The sequence below is a fragment of the Oncorhynchus kisutch genome, linkage group LG27 (assembly GCF_002021735.2).
Source record: "Oncorhynchus kisutch isolate 150728-3 linkage group LG27, Okis_V2, whole genome shotgun sequence".
NCBI lineage: Eukaryota > Metazoa > Chordata > Actinopteri > Salmoniformes > Salmonidae > Oncorhynchus > Oncorhynchus kisutch.
The window spans coordinates 22,877,152-22,900,649 of NC_034200.2; the positions used below are offsets into that span (position 1 = coordinate 22,877,152).

At 48.2% G+C, this 23,498-nt stretch overlaps 1 protein-coding gene across 1 annotated transcript in view; it reads right to left on the bottom strand.

The window, feature by feature from the left end:
• Positions 1-943: 943 nt before the first annotated feature.
• The window catches only part of LOC109872322 (protein patched homolog 1), a 36,158-nt gene continuing 13,603 nt past the window's right edge, over positions 944-23,498 (bottom strand). The window contains exons 6-20 of the mRNA XM_031807142.1: positions 18,330-18,525; positions 18,037-18,158; positions 15,961-16,108; positions 14,979-15,110; positions 14,594-14,842; positions 14,222-14,347; positions 11,288-12,173; positions 10,217-10,359; positions 9,865-10,045; positions 9,402-9,682; positions 8,035-8,172; positions 7,711-7,853; positions 4,115-4,493; positions 3,451-3,976; positions 944-3,249 (exon numbers count right to left, since the gene is read on the bottom strand). Coding sequence (XP_031663002.1) covers positions 3,215-3,249; positions 3,451-3,976; positions 4,115-4,493; positions 7,711-7,853; positions 8,035-8,172; positions 9,402-9,682; positions 9,865-10,045; positions 10,217-10,359; positions 11,288-12,173; positions 14,222-14,347; positions 14,594-14,842; positions 14,979-15,110; positions 15,961-16,108; positions 18,037-18,158; positions 18,330-18,525 — 3,685 coding nt within the window. The 3' untranslated portion in view covers positions 944-3,214. The remainder of the gene's footprint in view (positions 3,250-3,450; positions 3,977-4,114; positions 4,494-7,710; positions 7,854-8,034; positions 8,173-9,401; positions 9,683-9,864; positions 10,046-10,216; positions 10,360-11,287; positions 12,174-14,221; positions 14,348-14,593; positions 14,843-14,978; positions 15,111-15,960; positions 16,109-18,036; positions 18,159-18,329; positions 18,526-23,498) is intronic.

Here is a 23,498-nt window from a genome sequence, read left to right on the forward strand (position 1 = left end):
GCTCAATTGGAACGCTGCATAGGCTCAATTGGAACGCTGAATAGGCTCAATTGGAACGCTGCATAGGCTCAATTGGAACGCTGCATAGGCTCAATTGGAACGCTGCATAGGCTCAATTGGACCCTGAATAGGCTCAATTGAAACGCTGCATAGACTCAATTGGAACGCTGCATAGGCTCAATTGGAACGCTGCATAGGCTCAATTGGAACGCTGCATAGGCTCAATTGGAAAGCTGAATAGGCTCAATTGGAATGCTGCATAGGCTCAATAGAAACGCTGCATAGGCTCAATTGGAATTTACCTTTACATTTCTATCACGCAATTAAATGCTTCAGCGATCCAGATTTAACAGAGCCCTTCCTCCATGACCAAATCATCATTTGTATGTAAAATAACTTGGCTTAAGGTTAAAAACGTCCTCCAGTGAACTTTTCCTCTTAAAAAATTATATCCCAAGTATAAATACAGTAAAGTACACACTAAAGGGTAAAGAAAATCTATTTCGAGGGAAATAATGTTTTTTTTGAGAACCGAAAACTTCAAGGAGTAGGGCATTGAAGGAGTTGGTCCTATGGGAATTTATGATGTCATTGCGAATGAAAAGGTGAAAAGGAGACTGAAGTGCCGGAAAGAAAACGATTGACTAAAGATAAGACAGCAGGTCAGGATTGTGTCCACTACTTGTGTCACAATAAGGTTGATGGAATGACTTTTGGAGACACAATCTTAAATATTTGTTATTTGATGAGCTTCTCAACAATGTGCCCTGGAGAACTTGTGGAGGTCAGCAGGGCTATCTAACGGGACTGTGTATTTACCCAGAAAACAGATCTGTCACCAACAAGTTGTAAGATGACATAGGGAGGTGATAAAGCTGTTGACTGTGTTAATAGATGATAACAGAAAAGAACACACCGAGTTCATTTAGAAAAGACTCATGGAAACAGATAGGATTATTTTATTTTTTTCATTTGAATTTATTTTGTTAGTTCAATTCCTATAGAAGGTGAGGGAAAATAATGGTCACACAAGGGTTTTCTTGAGCATAGTTTTCGGAAAGTCACAGTGTTTTAGACATCGACAAAAAGAGTAATAACACTTCAATTCATTACATGAAGAAGGAAAGGCGAGGAAACTTAATATGGTGGACAGTGTCTGCCACACCTCTCCTTCATTTTCAAGTGAACCCTTCTCTCCAAAAAACAAAAACAAAACATAGGGTCTGTCTGAAACCCCCTCTACTCATTGTGGACAACCCCCCCCCCCTCCCTCCCAAAAATAAAAGCAAACAAACAAAAATAACTCTGCAACAATAGATATAATTATATATAATATATATTTACTCTTTAAAAATAGAACTTCAGTCTAGTGACTAACATCTGTACAAACTACAAAAATAGAATTTGTATATAAATAATTTATATGGCATGTCATACATTTGAAATAAAACTACAACTCTATGCAGAACCCCCAACCCCTACCCTAGCACTCCTATAACTTACACCCTCATGTATTTCTGGATTGAAGCAGTGAATGAATGTCGGTTGTACTTGAAACATATAATTGTTTTTGTTTACTTCCAGAATGCACAGTAGCTACTTTATTTTTCTTTCATAACTCTATGTACAAAAGAAACCCAAGCTGACACTTAAATCTATTACATTTCCCTGCATTTAAATTGGCAGTGATGTGACCAAATGAACGACCAACTTTGATCATAATACAAAGGTAAAAATGAAATGACAACAAAATCACTGAAATGCTGGCTTGCATGAGGCCTACACAAACGAGAGAGAGAGAGGGGAAGAGCATGTGACTGCACAGACTTCCTCCATGACACAGGAAGTGGGTCTTGGAGTACTTGTCCTGTTCAAAATGCACTACCTAGTCAACAATTGCACAAGGTTGAAATAATGTCTACCACAACCCTAAAGCAGCCCAAAAAATGTAAAATATATATATTTTTCCCTTTGCATTTGATTTAAATTCCCTTTCAGAATAAGATTGGGGAAACAACCAGCATTTGTCAAACATTACCCCCTAGACCCCAGTTAAGTTGGAGGACAAGGGGGGTGACAAAGTTAACCTTACCCAATGTACCGCTTAGATAAACTCAGGAAAGAAATAAAACCCTTAACAGCTCCTTCAAGTAATAAAACATGTCGACTGCAAAATATCAACTTGACAATGAACATAACGCAACATGCCAGTGAGCTGGGACACAATGAATGACGCTCAAGAAACGTCAACCCAAAGTGACACAAGTCAAGTTGCTGACTGCACACAGACTTACAGAGCTACAGGTTAATTGAAATGGACAAATACATGGTAATATATTAATGTGCTGTCTGAACACAGGCATTATTCTGGATGAACAGCCCATGTATAATGGTAGAAGCCAAAGTGGGAGATTCTCTTGTTTTGCTAAGTCTGTACATCATGTCACATTAGTAAATGAAGTCCATATCTGGGGATTCTAAACGCAAAATAAAAACGGTGAAATTGATGCTCTCAAACAAACACCACATATATCATATTTATGTCTCACTTTGAATATATATACTGCGCTTCTGCATTTCAAGAGGGAAGGTGTTGTGAAGGCACAATGGTTATTGTTAGAAGGAAAAAAAGATTTACTGAGCTTGTTTGTATTTGTACAGTGCAATCATAACCAACGATGGAGAATCAGAATAGATCATCATGTGTTGCAGAGCTTAATCAATAAGACGCCCTCCACCCTCAGCGTAAGAACATCTATAAATGATTTCTCAACTTAGATCGGGGGAGGGGGGTACTGCAAATCATTTCAATTTTTTGAAGTGTAGCAGCAAAAAAAAAACACAATAACCTAATATCTGAACGTCTCACTTTTCAGAACTTTTTTTTTTTTACATATAGCACATCTTCTTTATCTATACAAAGGGAGGGAAACCCCCCCAAATCATGTTATACATCCAAGTTTTACACAAGAGAATATCCAAGTTATACAGTACTTTTTTAAATAGTTGTTTCCCTCTATTTAGTATTAAAATATATATTCATAAATTTATATATTCTTAAAACGATCTTTTTTAATATCTTTAAAAATAAATCCTTGTCTGTGTCTATGTACAGTTGAAAGTGAAAGGGCTGGGTATCGGGAGCTCCCAAGTGAGAGGCAGCCAGCCAGAGATGGATTCCAGACATAGGGGGCAGGGTGGGGTAGCAGGGTGTCTAGTAATCTTTGGCTGCCTGGATCCGTGGGCCAACTGGAACACAAGAAGGAAGAAAGAGGACAGTGAGAACCATTGTTGAACATCAGTCATAACTGCACACACAGAGACATACACAGACAGCTTATGAACAGAATGTTAATGTAAAAATGTGCTCATATAGCCTAATGTTGATCTACCATAAAATGAAAAGTCCAAGTATGTAAAATGGTGTTTTAGCTTCAGCGTGAGACTCACCTTGTGCCTGGTTCACCTGATGCTGGTTCTGCACAGATTCCAGGTCTTCAACCTCCAAGGATTCACGCTTGGAAGATTGGGTAGCTTTCCCACAAGATTGTGAAGTCCTCTTAGTGTCCTCAAAACAGTCTGATTCACTGTCCACGTAGCCCTCGTGCATGTACCCATGGTAGGCCCCCGGCAAGCTGGGGTGCACAGCCACAGTCACAGAGGCTGTGGCCGTAACCATAGTAGTAACAGCACTACTGGGCACGGTACCGCCATTATAGGCCGGCATCTTAGTCCTGTTCTGATGAGGCCCTCTGTTGGTCTGAGACCTGGGACCACAGTGATTAGTCCTCTCAGGACCCTGGGTCCTGTCACTGGGTAAATGTTGCCTCCTGGGTCCCTGGTCAGATTTGTAATCATGTTTGTTATCCCACTGCGTGAGTTGAGAGCTGACCGAAGTCACCGCATTCAGAGAAGACTCATTTAAGAGATCTTTCTGAGCGGTTACGGTCGGGTCCTCTTTGAACGGTTTCACCACCTGGAAGAGCAGAACAATAATATGCATGATAGGTTACAATCATGATTTTCATTGTTAATAACAATGCAATTCACATATCATACTGTTTTTGGGCAGTATCATGTATGAAGTAGCAACTATACAGTGGCACTATCGTACCGTGAGTTTGGGGAAGCTGGGGTTCTTGCTGTCCTCCAGTAGTATATGAGAGGTAGGAGAGGTGATGTAAGGACTGCGGTCACAGTACTTATACTCCTCCCCAATTCCTGATGTGGTAGTCGTTTCCGAGTAGTACTCAGAGTCCGACGACTCTGAGAAGGCCTGTTGTCGTGGGCCCTGTGGACCGTGTCCTCCGTAGTAGCCGTGGTGGGTCATGGGAGGGGGGAGGGGCTCCGGCGATGGGGTGGGCAGGCGGCTGCCGTTGTCGGCCGGAGTGACCTCCGGGGGTGGGCCCATGAGGGAGAGCAGCACGGGCAGCAGCACCAGTCCATTCAGGATCCCCAGCACGGTCAGAATAGCCAGCACCGCAAAGAAGTACCTGGAACACAACCAACACAGAAAGAACATTCAGTCACCAAGGCTCCTTCTCAGCGCCACCAGCACTCAGGCACATTAGTAAACAGGTGACATGAGGACACACTGGAAGGGAGGACATTGCAGAGCTGGGGGTAGATAGAATCAGACCACCTCCCTCAAGCCCTATGTTTGCCTCTACTTTCCTCATTATTTTTCATTCCCTTTCCCCCCCTTCCCCTCGATTTCCTCTCTCCTTCTGTCCGTCCCTCTTTACTACTGGCAACTTGACAAGTTGGAAGAACATTCCTGGGCTCCATCTTCTCCCTCTGGGAGCCCTCATCTATCTACAGCACTGCCACTTCCTGAAAATATGTGTTTACATTAGCCAGCAGATCCTACACGTCAGAAATGCCAGGGCCCTCCCTCCCCTCCCCTCCCCTCCCCTCCCCTGTCTGACTGCAGGCTGGGGAGAAGAAACGTGCCCCTCCTGGCCTCCGAGCTGCTGCTGCCGCTGCTGCTAATGTAATTTTCCCTTTAACAACTTAATATCCAAAGTCATTGAGCTCCAATTTCAGTGTGGCGAGGGCAAGGCACCTCTATGTTTATACTGGGCTGGCCAGTGGAGCCTGCCTGCTCTTCCTGCCTGCCGAGCCGCCTGCCTACGTCAGCCAAATCACATTACACCTCATAGACACTACATGAGAGAGATAGACAAGGCCTGCTGTTTGGATGTGTCCCAGAGCTGCTATTCCTCCTATCCTGTTTTGTATTCAACGTCACTGCTGATTAGTGTGTGGAGTGGGCCACACATGATAGTAGAGATGCAGGTAGTGTACATAGAGTCCGTGTCTCTTTGTAATGAGAACAGAGAGGAAACCATATACTCAGTCTGGTATCTGAAGAGAACCAGAGTGGATGGGAAGCTGCTCTGGAAAAAATGGTGTTTGTGTGTTAAGGGCAGGGGGTAAATCAGATTCTCAACATGCTCCAACTAAAACAGCCTTTGATGCTCCCAATGCTGTTGAGAGCCTCGTCTTTGTCTCTCTTGGAATTGTATGGAGCTGTTGTGGTTCCTAGCTCTGCCCTAAATGGTTGCGTGGTGAATGGTACTCTATAATGGGCCACAGAGCTGTGAGGTTGCCTGGGTTTCTGTGAGCCTCTCTGTGCTCTGAGGGAGGGCTGAGGTTGCCACAAGAAAGAGCGCATGAGAAAATTAGAGAGCACTCCACTTAAACACTAACAGAAAACAGAGAGCTCAGCTCTTTTAACTGCGGTCCAGACTTAGAGGTAAGAAAAAGAGAGTGGATTATGAAAAACAAGGACAAGGATAATAGCATTCTGGAACTTTCGTTCATCCCCGCCCCGACTCTACCACACCGGCTTCGTTCGTGTCACACCTCAGAAGGGAAGGTCATTCTTTAAGTTTGGTATAGCACTTGCCTTTATTTCACCTTGTGCACCCTCCCATTTACTGTTCTACTATCCCTACGTCTGTCTCTTTAACAAGGCAAATGGAGGCCTCTCTGTTTTACTCTGAGAATCTATCCCTCAACTTAACTTATGACCAAATACTTCACCAAACATTTCAGTTCAGTCTTCTCAACCATGACCGACTTCAAAAAGACATACACGTGACTGGTGACTTCTTATGCCCCTGAAAGTAGTATCAAATGAAAACACACATACGCTAAGGAAGAGTAGAAAACCAGATGAAACAGAAACCACCATCTCGGTTCACCTCTAGTTACCGTCCAACTCAACTCGTTAGATACTCGTTAGATACAACCAGTCACTATAATAACTATCCTGCATCTGGGAAAAGGCTAGAAAAAAAGGAACTTGTTTATTTTACTAAGTCAACATTCCGAAAGTGGAGCTTGATTTATTTAAGGGGTAAAAAAAAAAAGACAAAAAAGAGAGAGTACCTAAACTATCCACGGGCCTGGTTGGGCTAGGACCTCCAGAGAAGACCTAGTGTTAGGAATTCTGTTGTTTATATAAACTGTCATCTTTTCCATTCGGAGTCAGGGGTTGGAAAGGGTGGCTCCTTTGGAGAGGGGCTGCTGAGCTCGCTGGGGTGTTTATCCACGGTACCACCGCCAGGAGATGTTTACAGCAATGTATTTATGCTACTCCCCAGCTTGAGGGACGGCTCTGCTCTCCTCTGCTACATCTAAACAGGACCTCCTAGTGTGAATGCCCTCCTCGTGCTGCCTGCTAGCCCACCACCACCACAACACTTAGTTCTCCAACCAAGCATCCAAGCTCCACCACTATCCTAGAACCAGGCACCCTCCTCCTCACAACTCTCTATTCCTCATTCCTCTTTCTTCCCCACCCTGTTGTTCTTGTCCTTCTCTCATCTCTTTTTCCTTCTCTCCATTTTTGGTGGGAAAACAAACCTTCCCAGTACCACCATGTTGCTTGACTCAAACACTTAGAGAAAGCTTGGAGCGTTTCTGCCAAAAAGCCACCCTGAGCGTATTAATATTTTCAATATGCTGCCCTGCTTTCTCAGTTAGTGATTTTTTTATGTCATGGGCCTGTTTGAGGCTGTTCTCAAGGCTGTGGTTTAGTTTCAGCTGAGGCCAGATTCAGCTGAAAACATTGCTATTTGCTTTTTTCCACTGATGCATTTTGGCAGAGAAAAGAATTACCATCCAACAGAAGCCAGAGGTCTTGGTTGGGAGTGAGGGTTGTGGTGGTGACTTCTGGTAGGGGTACAACTGACCAGTTCAAACCCTTTTTTTTATTGTGGTGCCCTATTTGGGCACAAAAGCTTTCAACCGGATGATTGGCATGTTCACAGATTCCGTATGAAAATAGTATGTGTGTGTTTACATGCGTGTGTGTGTGCTCGTATGTGTGGTGTATGCATGTGTGCGAGTCACCACCACCCAGTGGGTAGTCAAACATTTACATGTTTACAAGCAGCTGTTCCACACCCTTGATGTTTTCTCCATTTGTTGTGCTATTAGGGTGGGGCCATTAGGGCGCTGGGGGAGGCAGGCAGGCAGCAGCACAAAGGCCTGACAGACAGGGCCAGGTGGGGGTCCACATTCCCACCTGCATGCACCCCTGACCCCCCACCCACACTGGCTCCCTCACCCAGGGGGAAACAGACAATTGTCTCCATGCATCAGCCCCCTCGGCCTACCCCTCAGCAACATAAACACAACACCACCACTTCCTCTGTAAGGCAACATATGGACTGGGGAAGTGAAGTCTCTCACACTCACCTCAGAATGAAGTCAAACTCGGAGCCAGCCAGCATGAGGACCCCTAACAGTGTAGAGATGGCCCCGTCAATCACAGGGGCAAACATGTGCTCCAGGGCCACCGCAGAACGCCTGTTCCTATTGCCTATGGCCGTCAGAAAGGCCTGGGGACAGGAGAGCGGACAGAGACAGAGGGTTAGGGTCAGGCTGTCCAGTAGAACAGACTCATGGGTAGTAAAAAAGTAGTAACTAGTGGCTCCATCATCATTCCATCCCTGACAACACTTCTTATCTTCATTGACTTTGTTTTGTACACTGCCCAAGAGAGTCAGGAAGGTTTTTTACCAGTGCGATATGGACAGTGAACTCGACGCCGATGCCCACAGAGGCGATGAGGATGACCACTGGGATGGCACTGAGCTTGATGCCGATCAGGCCCATGATACCAAACAGCTCCACCGTCATCATGGCCAGGATGAAGACCTGAGGAAGGAACACGGGTTGGTTAGACACTGCCTCAAACTCTGGAGTCACAATGAAACACAACCATTGAAGTGTAGTTAAACGTGTTAGAGATGAAGAGAGAGAAAGTTATGTCTTGCACCCACAACTCTCAGTGCCTATTTCCATAATGCAATTAGGTAAGAGTTAGGTCTTCACCCCACATCATTTTTGACCCTACATTCGGAAGGTTTTCACTGTCATCTGCACGGCATTGAATTACACTTAGGCCCTAGTCTCACTCTCCCTCCCTAGCTGATCCCTCTTTCAAAGTTGCTGAGATGAGTGACAATGTCAGACTCTCACCATTCCCCTTCTACTGCTTGTCATTCCTCCTGACACAATTTCACCACTAATGTACTTCTTTAGAAAAACATAATTTTTTATAAGAGAGAGAGAGAGAGAGAGAGAGAGGACTTTGAAAATCCTTAGCCTCGTGAACCTCTGATGTTTGCAGGGGTCCCAATTTGGTCATGGTTAAATTGGAAATGATAAAACCCTGTTTTATTGTGCGGTCACATATAGGCAGTGAAACTATAGAAGCTCCAGCTTAAAGAGGGACAATGTGACTGTGCACATGTAGGTCTGAAAGGACGCCCCTCCGTGTTTGGAAGATTGTGCCGTCTGTCTTTCAGTAGGACTGACTACTTAAATAGTGAAATGAAATACATTTCAATTCCAACTGAAACCTGTGCCACACTGACTGAAACCTGTGCCACTACAGCCCCAACGGTCGGTCACGAGAGTCACCCTTCAGTGCGGTCTGACCGGGCGGGCGGCCCAGGGACCCTCCCCTCACGACCAGGTTGTGTGAAATGTTTCCCAGCCGCTGAGCTGACAGGCCATCTCCCCCCAGGCCTGATGGATGGGTTTAGCAGGCCAAGGTCGCGACTGGGCAGATCAGTCCTGTCCCCAATTTTTGACAAAGAGAGCTGGAGGTAAAGTCTTCAGCAGAGGCTTTGCATTTCCTTTTCTAAGACCGGCCGGGCCAGATTAGAATGACAAAGGCCTGGGGGGTGTGAGTAGCACCCCCCAGGCCAACCCGCCATGGGCCCTCCCCAGAGATGGGACCTCCACCCTCTCTGTAGCAGGGTTATTGAGCTGTGCTGAGGGAGGCCTGGAAGGAGGAGGAGGAGGAGGAGGAGGAGGAGGAGGAGGAGAAAGAAGAGGAGGAGAAAGAGGAGGAGGGATGCTGAGCTGAGGGGACCTACAATGATGCCAGCGGTCCAGGGGTTGAGCAGGAGGATGGCACAGACCAGGAAGGTGCAGGCTAGCACCACGCTGACAGCCAGGAGGAACCAGTGTCGCAAGCCGATGTACTGCTCCCAGAACAGGAATGGGTAACCATTGGGGTAGTTGAGAACACCTTTACGGGTGAACTCCTCGCAGATGGCGCGCACGCTCTCGATGCTCTCGATGAAGTCGGACGCCTGCCTCAGGCCGTTCAGATAGAAAGGGAACTGAGCAAACTCCAGGGGCTCCGCGGCAGGGACTGTGACAGATGGAGGAGAGGTTAGACACTCAGGTTCTCACAGATTTACAATCTGTTGTTAGTATCAACAATACCTTTATATTGAAGGAAGGATACACATGTCCTAGGCCATTATGAACTTGGATCGTGGTAGCAACTTGATAAAAAATTATTCATATGATTTTAAAGAGACGCCTACTTACTGCGCAGATTCTCTCCGGTGGTGTCATACTTGTCGTGGATCCACTCGCGAGGCTGAGGGTAGAAGTTACCCTGAGAGGCAGCATAGCCCAGAGGGTCATTGCTCACCCACACAGTCAGGTAGATATAGAAGACCTCTGGGTGAATCAGACCCTCCTCATTCATCAGACGACGAGAAGTCAGCTGGAATAGACAGACAGAGAGAGACTGGGTTTAGCATTCGCGGTAGCAGGACTATACCTTCTAACATATTGAGGGGTGATTCAACCTAACCAGGAAGTCCCATTGAGGTCAAAGCTGGGAAACGGAGTTCTATTGAACTCAGTAGGGGCATGGCACTGTAACGGTACATACCTGGTTGTAGTTGAAGGGGTCCTTCTTGGAGCCGGTCTGGATGAGCAGCTTGTAGGCCAGAACACCATCCTCGGTGCCGTTATGGTAGTTATCCCAGGTGATTCTGCCTGCCTCCCAGTCTGTATCAAAGGCAGCCTGCAGTCCTAAAGGAGAGAGAAGAAGAACACAGGACAGCACAGGGTTAGCCATCTCTGTCGGATCTACGTTTACCACTAGATTCTCATGGTTATTATATCATATAACTATTGACGGGGCCACAACATACGCCGATATGTTTTGAGTACTACGCTAGGAGTTATATTTTAGAGTAGTGAAAACATGATGGTAGACTGGCACGTTTAGAATGAGTCATCAAATTAAAACAAGATGTTTTACAGAGTGTTCTGAATATCAACCACCTACAATCACACACACACATCCAAAAACAGCAGCTCTGTTCCTCATGTGTCTGGGCTGAATAAACTAACCAGCAAAGCCTATCGTGTTTTCGAAATGACAAAGTCTGGCGCTGCAGCTAAAAACCAGTTCCACACAACCTTTTCTCTAATTACAGGGAGATTCTGACTAGAAAGGAAATAGCATAGTCTTTTATGCCTCCCCAGTTCTCCATCGATTGAAGAGTTCAGTTCCTCATGTTTTGGAACGGCAAATCTGGTTACCCACGGCCGACCCTTGATAGCTTAATATCCTGTACCGTAATACTTCCTCATGACTAGTCTAGGACCTCCAACAACGTTAAGCCGGAGGGAAGAGGCCAAAAAGGTCACCTTTGGCCTTCCTACGATATCATCTGCCCTCCAGCCCTGCTGGATGGTGGTGAACTTTCACCACCACAGGCTTTAACTCACCTCCCATCCACCTCCCATCCTCTACCTTTGTCAGACTAAAGATAAACATCAAACCCCAGCCTGTCACTCCAAAGGCCCTGACATCACCAAACTCTCTACCTCAAGGGCAAGAACCCACCGCAGACGGAGTTCCATTTCAAACACACACTGGCTAACATTAGAATCACTATGGGGCTTCTGGAATGAAAAAAAACAAGGTCTCCTTTAATTAAACTGTATTTACCTCTGAGCCAGTCTTGGAAATAGTGCAGCCACATCCGGGGCAGCTGCTGGTCGCTGTCCTTCACCACATACTTGACCGAGGTGAAAGAGTTGTGCAGCTGGATGAGGAGACGCTGGGAGCGGGCGTAGTCAAAGCCGTCCATGGTCACCAGGTACATGTTGTAGAAAGAGAAGTACTTGAACTGGGCGTTGATGAAGTCGTACTCCTTGGTGTCGCGGGGCACAATGTCGGTCAGGTAGAGTCCGTCATGAACCATGGTGGTTCCGTACAAGCTGAGCCCCAGCAGAGCCACAAAGAGGACCACGACCACCACCTTGCTCTCTGGCTTTAGGAGGAGAGGAGCGTACTTCTCCCGGGCGAAGCTTGACAGGTTCCAGCGGAAGAAGGGGAGAGGAACACACTCCCTGGCCTCCTTGGACTCGTCCATCTGGGCCAGGAGGTCCCGCGTGGAGCTGGAGGGGGTGAAGAGCTGGGAGCCGTAGGAGTCGGTGGGGGAGGGGGGAACAGGGGAGGTGGCCACCAACACAGAGGGAGGGCTGGTGGAGATCTGGGAGGTGGGGGGCAGGATGGTGACTATGTGCTGGCCTGCCGCGTCACACTGGGTGAAGGCCTGGACGGTGGTGGTGATCTGGGTGCTGGTAATGATAGTGGAGCCTGTGTAGGTCGTTGTAGTCTGGGCGCCAGGCGCGTGGCTGTGGGTGGTGGTGTTGTCGTTGGCATCGGAGAACTCCTGGGGTTGGATCTGGATGACCCGGGAGGAGCAGGGGCTGTAGAAACAACACAGGATGTCCAGACGCTTGTCCTCCCGACGGTGCAGGTCCAAACTCAGAATGGCCGGGAAGATGAGGAGCACCATGGCGAAGTTGAACACCACAATAATGGCCGCCTAGGGAAAGAGAGAGAGAGGGGGGTACTGTTTAGGAGAGGGGCCAACCCTGTTCATGACTTCGCTCCAATGCTGCCACCCAACTCCACAGCTGCCTTCTTGAGCTACACAAAAAATGGCTCTACATTCAAGCTCTCTTGCTGTTTTAGTGCCTCGGATTCAGTCCCAGAAAGTAAAAGAAAACAAACAAAGTAAAAAAAACGCTCCCTAAATCACCAGCGAAAATAGTCAACAAGCCAGGGAACTGAGGCCGCTGCTGCTTTAAAGAGTGTTGGGCTAGAAACCGAAAGGTCGCTGAATCGAATCCCAGAGCTGGCAAGTTGGAAAAATTTGCCATTCTGCCCTTGAGCAAGGCAGTTGGACATTGATTAAGACAGCCCCCCACACCTCTCTGATTCAGAAGGATTGGGTTAAATGCGGGAAGACACGTTTTGGTTGAATGCATTCAGTTGTGCAACTGATTAGGTATCCCCCTTTCCCTCTCTGCATGTCTGTGCAGAACCCCTCCTACCTCTCTACTCTATCACCCTGGGGCTGACATTATAGTTGGTATGGTTTCACTGCACCACAGACCACCCAGGGAGAGGCGGGTAGATCACAGAGCTAGAGGCTGACGGCCCAGTGATATACTGATCCACTCCCTCCTCTGATTATTTCCACCCTCCTCACCTGAGAGAGAGTGAGAGATAGAGAGAATGGGAGAAAGAGAGAGAGAAAGAAAGGGGGAGGGAGAAAGAGAGAGAGAGCGGGAGAGAGTGAGATAAAGGGTGAGAGAGTGAGATAAAGGGTGAGAGCGTGAGATAAAGGGTGAGAGAGTGAGATAAAGGGTGAGAGAGTGAGATAAAGTGAGAGAGTGAGATAAAGTGAGAGAGTGAGATAAAGGGTGAGAGAGTGAGATAAAGGGTGAGAGAGTGAGATAAAGGGTGAGAGAGTGAGATAAAGGGTGAGAGAGTGAGATAAAGTGAGAGAGTGAGATAAAGGGAGAGAGTGAGATAAAGGGTGATAGAGTGAGATAAAATGAGAGAGTGAGATAAAGGGTGAGAGAGTGAGATAAAGGGTGAGAGAGTGAGATAAAGGGTGAGAGAGTGAGATATAGTGAGAGAGTGAGATAAAGTGAGAGAGTAAGATAAAGGGCGAGAGAGTGAGATAAAGGGTGAGAGAGTGAGATAAAGTGAGAGAGTGAGATAAAGGGTGAGAGAGTGAGATAAAGTGAGAGAGTGAGATAAAGGGTGAGAGAGTGAGATAAAGTGAGAGAGTGAGATAAAGGGTGAGAGAGTGAGATAAAGTGAGAGAGTGAGATAAAGGGTGAGAGAGTGAGATAAAGGGTGAGAGAGTGAGATAAAGTGAGAGAGTGAGATAAAGGGTGAGAGAGTGAGATAAAGTGAGAGAGTGAGATAAAGGGTGAGAGAGTGAGATAAAGGGTGAGAGAGTGAGATAAAGGGTGAGAGAGTGAGATAAAGGGTGAGAGAGTGAGATAAAGTGAGAGAGTGAGATAAAGGGTGAGAGAGTGAGATAAAGGGTGAGAGAGTGAGATAAAGTGAGAGAGTGAGATAAAGGGAGAGAGTGAGATAAAGTGAGAGAGTGAGATAAAGGGTGAGAGAGTGAGATAAAGGGTGAGAGAGTGAGATAAAGGGTGAGAGAGTGAGATATAGTGAGAGAGTGAGATAAAGGGTGAGAGAGTGAGATAAAGGGTGAGAGAGTGAGATAAAGGGTGAGAGAGTGAGATAAAGGGTGAGAGAGTGAGATAAAGGGTGAGAGAGTGAGATAAAGGGTGAGAGAGTGAGATAAAGGGTGAGAGAGTGAGATAAAGGGTGAGAGAGTGAGATAAAGTGAGAGAGTGAGATAAAGGGTGAGAGAGTGAGATAAAGGGTGCAGTGAGCAATAAAAAGAGGAAGAGAAAAGAACAAAGACACCCCCCCTTAATGAATGTCACTTCTAAAAAAGCCAATTTTATGTGTGTGTCTCCTTCAGCGCGGATGCCTGGCACTCCTGGTTCCATGGCAGAGCTAGGCAGTGTAAACAGTGGGGCATATAGCACAGTCTAGTACCTGCAGAGAGAAGGCACGCAGTGCTGGGATGGGGACCAGGGCTGCCATGAAGAAGGCGATCATGTTGTTGATGGAGGTGAGTGCCACGCTGGTGCCAGTCCTCCTCAGGCAGTCCCCCGTCCTCTCCTGCAAGGGTAAACCAAAACACAGCCAACGGTTAGTGCCAGGCCAGCCAGAGTACATGAATATAAGTAACTGTTGTCATTTTAACTAATATAACTAAGAATGCGTCACAAATGGCACCCTATTCCCTATATACTGCACTAATGTTGACCAGAGCCAGGATTTTGGGACAGAGACTAAGTATGAGGTTACAGTGGATCTACAGGTGATTGAACTAGGGGGCTTGGGGAGTGGAGGTAGCTAGCTTACCTTAAAGGGGATGTTGATGCCAGTCTCAGTGAAGGAGTGGGCCAGAAGGAACATGTCATCCACACCGATCCCCAGAGCCAGGAAGGGGAGAACCTGTGTGGTGACAGCGTTAAAGGACAGGCCCAGCAGAGAGCACAGCCCCAGGCCAGCTGCCACAGATAGAGCCACCAGGAGCACACCAGCCAGCCCCACGGCCCCTTGGGACTTGGCACAGTCCCAACGGAGCATGGTCACACAGGCGTAGGCCAGCTGGAATAGGACGGGAGAGAAGAGAGAGGGTGAGGATTTGAAACTTTGAACTCAGCACAGGCAAATATGCATCCGTACTGAACCACTGATATCAATGATGAACCTACAGTAGAGAGAGTCGGTTACTACTTCTTACCATGAGCAGGTAGCCTCCAGCCACCCGGATGACACTGACATCCGAGAAGGACTTCATGATGTCATTGAGGGTGGTGGTGGAGAAGGCGTGGATCTCTGAAGTGGAGTTCTGGGGGATACTGCCATGAGCCACCTGGGGGGGGGGTCAAATAACTTTATTTTAAATGAGGTGAGGGTCAATAATAGAAGTCATTTATTTATATTATAAGCCAGTAGTAGTGATCTAGTTTGATCAGGGCATGCCCATAACTTACTATTTTGGGCCAACAACACACAAACAAGATATAGATGAGCCCCTATGAAGCTTGACAAATAAGGACTACAGATACCAGAGAGCAAGGGTCAAGGGGATAAATGAGATCACGTGGTCTCTCAAGCTACTCCATCAGCACCATGAATGGCTGACAACCTTAGGGGCACCCAACACCCTGCACTTTGTTTTTACAGTGACCCTCTCCTCATCTCCCGTTCACTCTCTCCCTCTTCTCCTCTCTTGCGAGCGGGCATTGGTGGAGGCATGACCCTCCCACTCCTTCAGTCATCATGCTGGGTGTCAGCTATCACAAAAACAGCTTGTTCCTATAACTGGTAGTCTGTCAGTGGCCTCCTTGGAGGACTCTGTTTACTAGGCAGTTGAGGATTGATGGAATTCAGGCAGAGGTTGCAGTCCCTGGGCCAAAGCCAGTCCTCTATGCCTGTGGTGGGTAAACAGCATGACTCAAATTTAAAGGAGTAGGGAAAAACAAGCCGACCTGAGGCCAACCCAAAGAACGCTCTATGATTTGTTCTCTGATTTCTTATTTGCCGGCATATTACTCAAACGGGTCAAGACAGGTTGTTGAAAGGTGCAGGTGGCAGAGGCGGGGCGCTAGGGTCCAGAAACATAGGCTTCATACCAAATGGCATCCTATTCCCTATATAGTTTGATACTTTTGACCAGGTGTAGTGCACTAATGAGTGTGCCACTTTTGACCCAAACATACCTCTACAAACTTCCTTTGCCAGGACTCCAGGATGGCGGTGGCCTTGTCCTCGTTCCAGTTGATGTCATGGATCTCATAGTCGTCCTTAAAGTGCTCGTAGAGCTGCTTGGGGCTCATCAGGAGAAACATGGTCTGGAGGGCCTCCGCACTGCAGGAGGAAGAGAGAGAGAGAGACACCGTCAGACGCCTGCAGCCAAGTGAGCTCAGACCACACAGAGGAGTCATGTTCTCCACATTCAAAAACCCCAAATAGTACAGAAAAACATTATGAGTCCTCTTGTTAGGGGACTCCTGTCTCGGCTGTCATAGATATTACATACTCTGATTAGTGGCATATCAACCAAACGGTGGTTCTATACAGTGTACGTGGAGAAACGGGTGGAGAATTCAGCTGTTGGCTAGTGTTTCTGAATGCAGATACAGGCTCTATTGCCTGAACGGTTGAAAGCAGGTGTCTTGATGCCTTTTTCCACAGCGAGCACAGATGGACCCGAAGGCAACTTGGCACCGATGTGAGAGTTGTGGTGTTAAAAATGTGAATGAGATTATCGTAAATCATATCATGGAAAAAACTCTGTGGCTTTAAATGACTGTATCCCTCCCTCCATATTTGCCAGGGTCGTGATCTGGGCAGAGGCCCAACACTGTCAATCCATTCATATTTGTGCTGTGGTTTTAAATTCAATTGAAATAAAAGAAATCATTCATAATACATAACAGAGCCCAGGAAATGTGTCTTACATACATAAGATGTTTTACATATCCTTAGCATTAGAAATGCGTGGTAGTACACCCTTGTATTTGGAATTATCTTTGGCGTCCCCTTTTTCATTCTCTGACTTAAAGGAGAGGCTGCCTTTTCCCCCCACTCCTCTCCACAACAAATCTGTCTTTAGTTTATGTGGCTGTCCATCATGTTTGATTGATCTTTCCCACGCAGGGGCCAGAGGAGGAAACTGATCCTGCTTCATGCGAGGCATTCCTCGGCTGTGTGAGGTTCTTAGGAGTCAGAGGCATTCCTCAGATGTGTGAGGTTCTTAGGAGTCAGAGGCATTCCTCGGCTGTGTGAGGTTCTTAGGAGTCAGAGGCATTCCTCGGCTGTGTGAGGTTCTTAGGAGTCAGAGGCATTCCTCGGCTGTGTGAGGTTCTTAGGAGTCAGAGGCATTCCTCGGCTGTGTGAGGTTCTTAGGAGTCAGAGACATTCCTCAGCTGTGTGAGATCCTTAGGACTCAGAGGCATTCTTCGGCTGTGTGAGGTTCTTAGGAGTCAGAGGCATTCCTCGGCTGTGTGAGGTTCTTAAGAGTCAGAGACATTCCTCGGCTGTGTGAGATCCTTAGGACTCAGAGGCATTCTTCGGCTGTGTGAGGTTCTTAGGAGTCAGAGGCATTCCTCGGCTGTGTGAGGTTCTTAGGAGTCAGAGGCATTCCTCGGCTGTGTGAGGTTCTTAGAAGTCAGAGGCATTCCTCGGCTGTGTGAGGTTCTTAGGAGTCAGAGGCATTCCTCAGCTGTGTGAGGTTCTTAGGAGTCAGAGGCATTCCTCGGCTGTGTGAGGTTCTTAGGAGTCAGAGGCATTCCTCGGCTGTGTGAGGTTCTTAGGAGTCAGAGGCATTCCTCGGCTGTGTAAGGTTCTTAGGAGTCAGAGGCATTCCTCGGCTGTGTGAGGTTCTTAGGAGTCAGAGGGATTCCTCGGCTGTGTGAGGTTCTTAGGAGTCAGAGGCATTCCTCGGCTGTGTGAGGTTCTTAGGAGTCAGAGGCATTCCTCGGCTGTGTGAGGTTCTTAGGAGTCAGAGGCATTCCTCGGCTGTGTGAGGTTCTTAGGAGTCAGAGGCATTCCTCGGCTGTGTGAGGTTCTGAGGAGTCAGAGGCATTCCTCGGCTGTGTGAGGTTCTTAGGAGTCAGAGGCATTCCTCGGCTGTGTGAGTTTCTTAGGAGTCAGAGGCATTCTTCGGCTGTGTGAGGTTTTTAGGAGTCAGAGGTATTCCTCACTGCTAGCTAGGCCCTCCCTGTCCTCGCTCCACTCCCTTCACTCACCCTCAATCCTCCCCTGGCCCTGGTGTACACCCCTCCCCCTCTTACCTCTGCAAAGCATTCTGGGTGTCCTTGACCCGGCCGCCCAGGATAAGCTCCTCCTGCCAGTGCATGAACTTTTTGGAGAAGCCGTGGCAACCGCCTTGGAGCCGCCCGGCAATGTCAGGACTCTGTGGAGGGAGACAGACAGACAGGCAGGGCCAACAGTTAGCTTATTTAACAACCAGGCACATTGGGTTCACTAAAATATCCTCTTCTTTAAATGAAAGGGAGAGTGGTGGTGGAAGGAGATAGAGAGGCAGAGATGGAAGGGCGATAGGGGTACTGTGGCGCTGGCTTACTTCTCTCAGGTCCTTGTTGGGGGCGCTGAGGGGGCACTCGGCGTCGTTGGGGTCCAGGCAGGGGCGGTTCATGTAAGCGTGACCCACCTGGGCCTTGTCCAGCATTTCCCTGAAGCCCTCCAGACTTGTGAACTGGCTGAGCTCCTCCATCAGCTTCAGAGGGTCCAGGTTCATCCACTGGATGTCAGGCATCCCCCTGTAGAGGAACAGAGAAGCATACAGGCTCAGCGGGAGTCGCAGGGCACAGTAGAGAGATAACATGGACATAGCAATCTGCATCACTGCACGTCTTCATATACAGTCCTATCCAGTGCAGTTCAGCTGTGCTCTTTCTGCAGAACCTTCTGGATCTTCCTTTTCCTTTCCTCTTCCAACTGCACCCCATGCCACTGTTCCTACACCTCCAGACTTCCCTGCCTTCCTGTATGCCATTGGTTGGTTCTGGTCTTGCCCTGCCTCTCCCGTACTCTCCTTGGTGGCGAGGAGCTGCAGATACTGTGTTTATAAAGTAGCGTTTATTATCCTGTTACACGGGGCCACAATGCAGAGGGAAAACACGGCGGCAGGCTGCTCGCTCCTATTTCTTAACTTTGTGCATCAAGTCATAACAATTACCTCTGTCTCGCAGACATCTTGATAAGGCTGCAGTAGAGCAGTGAGAGGGCTGGCTGGCTGGTGGCTGAGCTGAGCAGGGAGCCTGTCTGTGTGCTCTCTCTGCTGGGAGGCCGGGCTGATTGCCTGCCTGCCTGCCTCTCACACTGTTTAGTGGTGTGATGTTCACAGAGCCATTCAAAAGGCCTAATCCTGAAGCCTTTCGCTGCTGCTGCCTTTGGGTCCTCCTCCCATGCAAAATTTATAATTTGCCCCAAAGAGCAGGCAATTATGTGGCCTGAGGGATAATGCTTTGGTGTCAGTTGACAGCTTTGGCTGCACAAAGTCAACTTTGTACAGTGCGCTAACTCAGTGGCTCCCACTAATACAAGGAGAGTACTTGTCAAGAGGAAGCACCCCTGCTTTACAAGATTGCCCTTGTGACATCTAAATCATATCACATTACCCATAATACACCAGACAACGGGAAATGGCCTCGGCTGCATAGGTCGTAATGTCTCCATTTTCTGGAGTAGTCAGGTGCTGTAGATGATCATCAAAATCTTTTTGACTTTGTCCTGTGTTAAAATTGTACCATTTATTTCTTACAATAATCTAAAGATGTCTCATGGCAAATATATAACCCTATTGGTCGATTTTATGTTCTAATTTGACCTCCAAAAAAATCCAATAATCAAACTATATTAAAATAATGTGAACACAAAAACTAGAACTCGGAACATTACAAGTCATAAAATAATGTTGTACCAATCATATAAAAAGTATATATATATTTTTTTATCTAGATACTTCGAGGCCATTTACTTTAGTTGGTAGAGAGAGAGAAAGGAATCCCCGAAGTGTCCTAACTCTGGGCCCAACCTCACTCCAATGATTCATGAAGAGAGTGGCTTCAAATAAAGCTGCTAGTCTCCCATTCCCACATACCAAGCGCCTTTGCTCCTGCTTGCAAAGAGAGGCTCCTTTATCTGCTATTTTTTGCTTGAGTGAACCGGCCTAGGCCCTTTTGTTTTTCCATAGATTGCTGCTCTTTGTTCTCTAAAGATTTTTTTCTCCCTCTCCCTCTCCCTCTCTCTTCCCCTCTCTCTCTCTCTCTCTCTCTCTCTTTCTCTCTCTCTCTCTCCCTCTTTTTGCATTAAACTCGGCTGAACTGAAGCGGAAGCTAGAGGGGCATTAGCCTCAGTGGCCAGGCCACCCCCAGCTCTCTTCAGAACAGCAAAAAGAAACAGCAAATAAATAACAACAAAGACATTTTTAAGAACATATTTCAACACTGTAATTTAGGGGAATACTTGTGGATCTGTGATCATCAAAGGCTCTTCCCTACTCTCTCCTCTCACACTACATGAGAGAAAGAGAGAGAGAGAGAGACAGAGAGCGAGAGAGACAGAGAGAGAGAGAGCGAGAGACAGAGAGAGAGAGAGAGCGAGAGACAGAGAGAGAGAGAGAGCGAGAGACAGAGAGAGAGAGAGAGAGAGAGAGACAGAGAGCGAGAGAGAGAGACACAGAGAGAGAGACACACAGAGAGAGAGAGAGAGAGAGAGAGAGAGAGAGAGAGAGAGAGAGAGAGACAGAGAGACAGAGAGACAGAGAGACAGAGAGACAGAGAGAGACAGAGAGAGACAGAGAGAGAGAGAGAGCTGCCTGCTGGGTGAAAACAGGAGAAAACACTGTTTGTTGTTCAATGTGCAGGCATGTGGCTGCAGAAAACTAGTTTCAAAATTGAACTATTGGTTTTAGTAGAAATTATAATCAAACTTTTGATACACAGAAAGTGAAAGAAAATGTAACTATCAATTTAGAGAGAATTAGCAAGGAATATGGTAAAAAGCATCGTAAAATAACCAAACTCCACTGTTAATTTATTATACGCTCTTTGGGGACCAAGACTTGAATAATGCACTTTTTATTTGTTGGACAACTTACAGCTCGGAGCCCGGGCGATTACCATGAGAATGCACAGTGTTACTCGTTGCTGACAAAGCTGAGCCCCCCTCCAGGGCCCCCTCACTGATGGACACTCACTCGTAAACTGAAAGAATGCTTACCATTGTCTGACCCAAAGGCTCCCCTGCCCCCCTTTACCAACCCACCCAGTAGCAGCCATCTCTCCCTCCCTCTCCCTGTCCCCTTTACCAACCCACCCAGTAGCAGCCATCTCTCCCTCCCTCCCTCCCTCTCCCTGCCCCCCTTTACCAACCCACCCAGTAGCAGCCATCTCTCCCTCCCTCCCTCCCTCCCTCCCTCCCTCCCTCCCTCCCTCCCTCCCTCCCTCCCTCCCTCCTCCCTCCCTCCCTCCCTCCCTCCCTCCCTCCCTCCCTCCCCCTGTCTCCTTTACCAACCCACCCAGTAGCAGCCATCTCTCCCTCTCCCTGTCTCCTTTACCAACCCACCCAGTAGCAGCCATCTCTCCCTCTCCTTGTCCCCTTTACCAATCCACCCAGTAGCAGCCATCTCTCCCTCTCCCTGTCTCCTTTACCAACCCACCCAGTAGCAGCTATCTCTCCCTGTCCCCTTTACCAACCCACCCAGTAGCAGCCATCTCTCCCTGTCTCCTTTACCAACCCACCCAGTAGCAGCCATCTCTCCCTCTCCCTGTCTCCTTTACCAACCCACCCAGTAGCAGCCATCTCTCCCTGTCCCCTTTACCAACCCACCCAGTAGCAGCCATCTCTCCCTGTCCCCTTTACCAACCCACCCAGTAGCAGCCATCTCTCCCTGTCTCCTTTACCAACCCACCCAGTAGCAGCCATCTCTCCCTGTCCCCTTTACCAACCCACCCAGTAGCAGCCATCTCTCCCTCTCCCTGTCTCCTTTTTACCAACCCACCCAGTAGCAGCCATCTCTCCCTCTCCCTGTCTCCTTTACCAACCCACCCAGTAGCAGCCATCTCTCCCTCTCCCTGTCTCCTTTACCAACCCACCCAGTAGCAGCCCTCTCCCTCCCTCCCTCCCCCCCTCCCTGCCCCCCTTTACCGACCCACCCAGTAGCAGCCATCTCTCCCTCCCTCTCCCTGTCTCCTTTACCAACCCCCCCAGTATCAGCCATGTCTCCCTCCCTCTCCCTGCCCCCCTTTATCAACCCACCCAGTAGCAACCATGTCTCCCTCCCTCTCCCTGTCTCCTTTACCAACCCACCCAGTATCAGCCATGTCTCCCTCCCTCTCCCTGCCCCCCTTTACCAACCCACCCAGTAGCAGCCATCTCTCCCTCCCTCCCTCCCTCCCTCCCTCCCTCTCCCTGTCCCCTTTACCAACCCACCCAGTAGCAGCCATCCCTCCCTCCCTCCCTCCCTCCCTCCCTCCCTCCCTCCCTCCCTCCCTCCCTCCCTCCCTCCCTCCCTCCCACCCTCCCTCCCCCTGTCCCCTTTACCAACCCACCCATTAGCAGCCCTCCCTCCCTCCCTCTCCCTGTCCCCTTTACCAACCCACCCAGTAGCAGCCATCCCCTCCCTCTCTCCCCCTGTCCCCTTTCCATGAGGGCCTTCCCCTGCTCGGCTGGGGGACTGTGTGTGCATGGCAGTATGTGTGTGTGTGTGTGCGGGGGTTAGCCCCCGCGACAGGAAAAGCATAGGTGATGACTGAAGTAGGCCTCTTCCTAACAACAAGGCTAACCGGCTAATCAGTCACAGCTTGATGTTAGGTTATTACCGTCGCCACTGTAGGTTATTACCGCCACCACTGTAGGTTATTACCGTCACCACTGTAGGTTATTACCGCCACCACTGTAGGTTATTACCGCCACCATGGTAGGTTATTACCGTCACCACTGTAGGTTATTACCGCCACCACTGTAGGTTATTACCGCCACCGTGGTAGGTTATTACCGCCACCACTGTAGGTTATTACCGCCACCGTGGTAGGTTATTACCGCCACCACTGTAGGTTATTACCGCCACCGTGGTAGGTTATTACCGCCACCACTGTAGGTTATTACCGCCACCACTGTAGGTTATTACCACCACCACTGTAGGTTATTACTGCCGCCACTGTAGGTTATTACCGCCGCCGTGGTAGGTTATTACCGCCACCACTGTAGGTTATTACCGCCACCACTGTAGGTTATTACCACCACCACTGTAGGTTATTACCGCCGCCACTGTAGGTTATTACCGCCGCCGTGGTAGGTTATTACCGCCGCCACTGTAGGTTATTACCGCCACTACTGTAGGTTATTACCACCACCACTGTAGGTTATTACTGCCACCACTGTAGGTTATTACCGCCACCACTGTAGGTTATTACCGCCACCACTGTAGGTTATTACCGCCACCACTGTAGGTTATTACCGCCACCACTGTAAGTTATTACCGCCACCACTGTAGGTTATTACCACCATCACTGTAGGTTATTACCGCCGCCACTGTAGGTTATTACCGCCGCCGTGGTAGGTTATTACCGCCACCATTGTAGGTTATTACCGCCACCGTGGTAGGTTATTACCGCCACCACTGTAGGTTATTACCGCCACCGTGGTAGGTTATTACCGCCACCACTGTAGGTTATTACCGCCACTACTGTAGGTTATTACCACCACCACTGTAGGTTATTACCGCCAC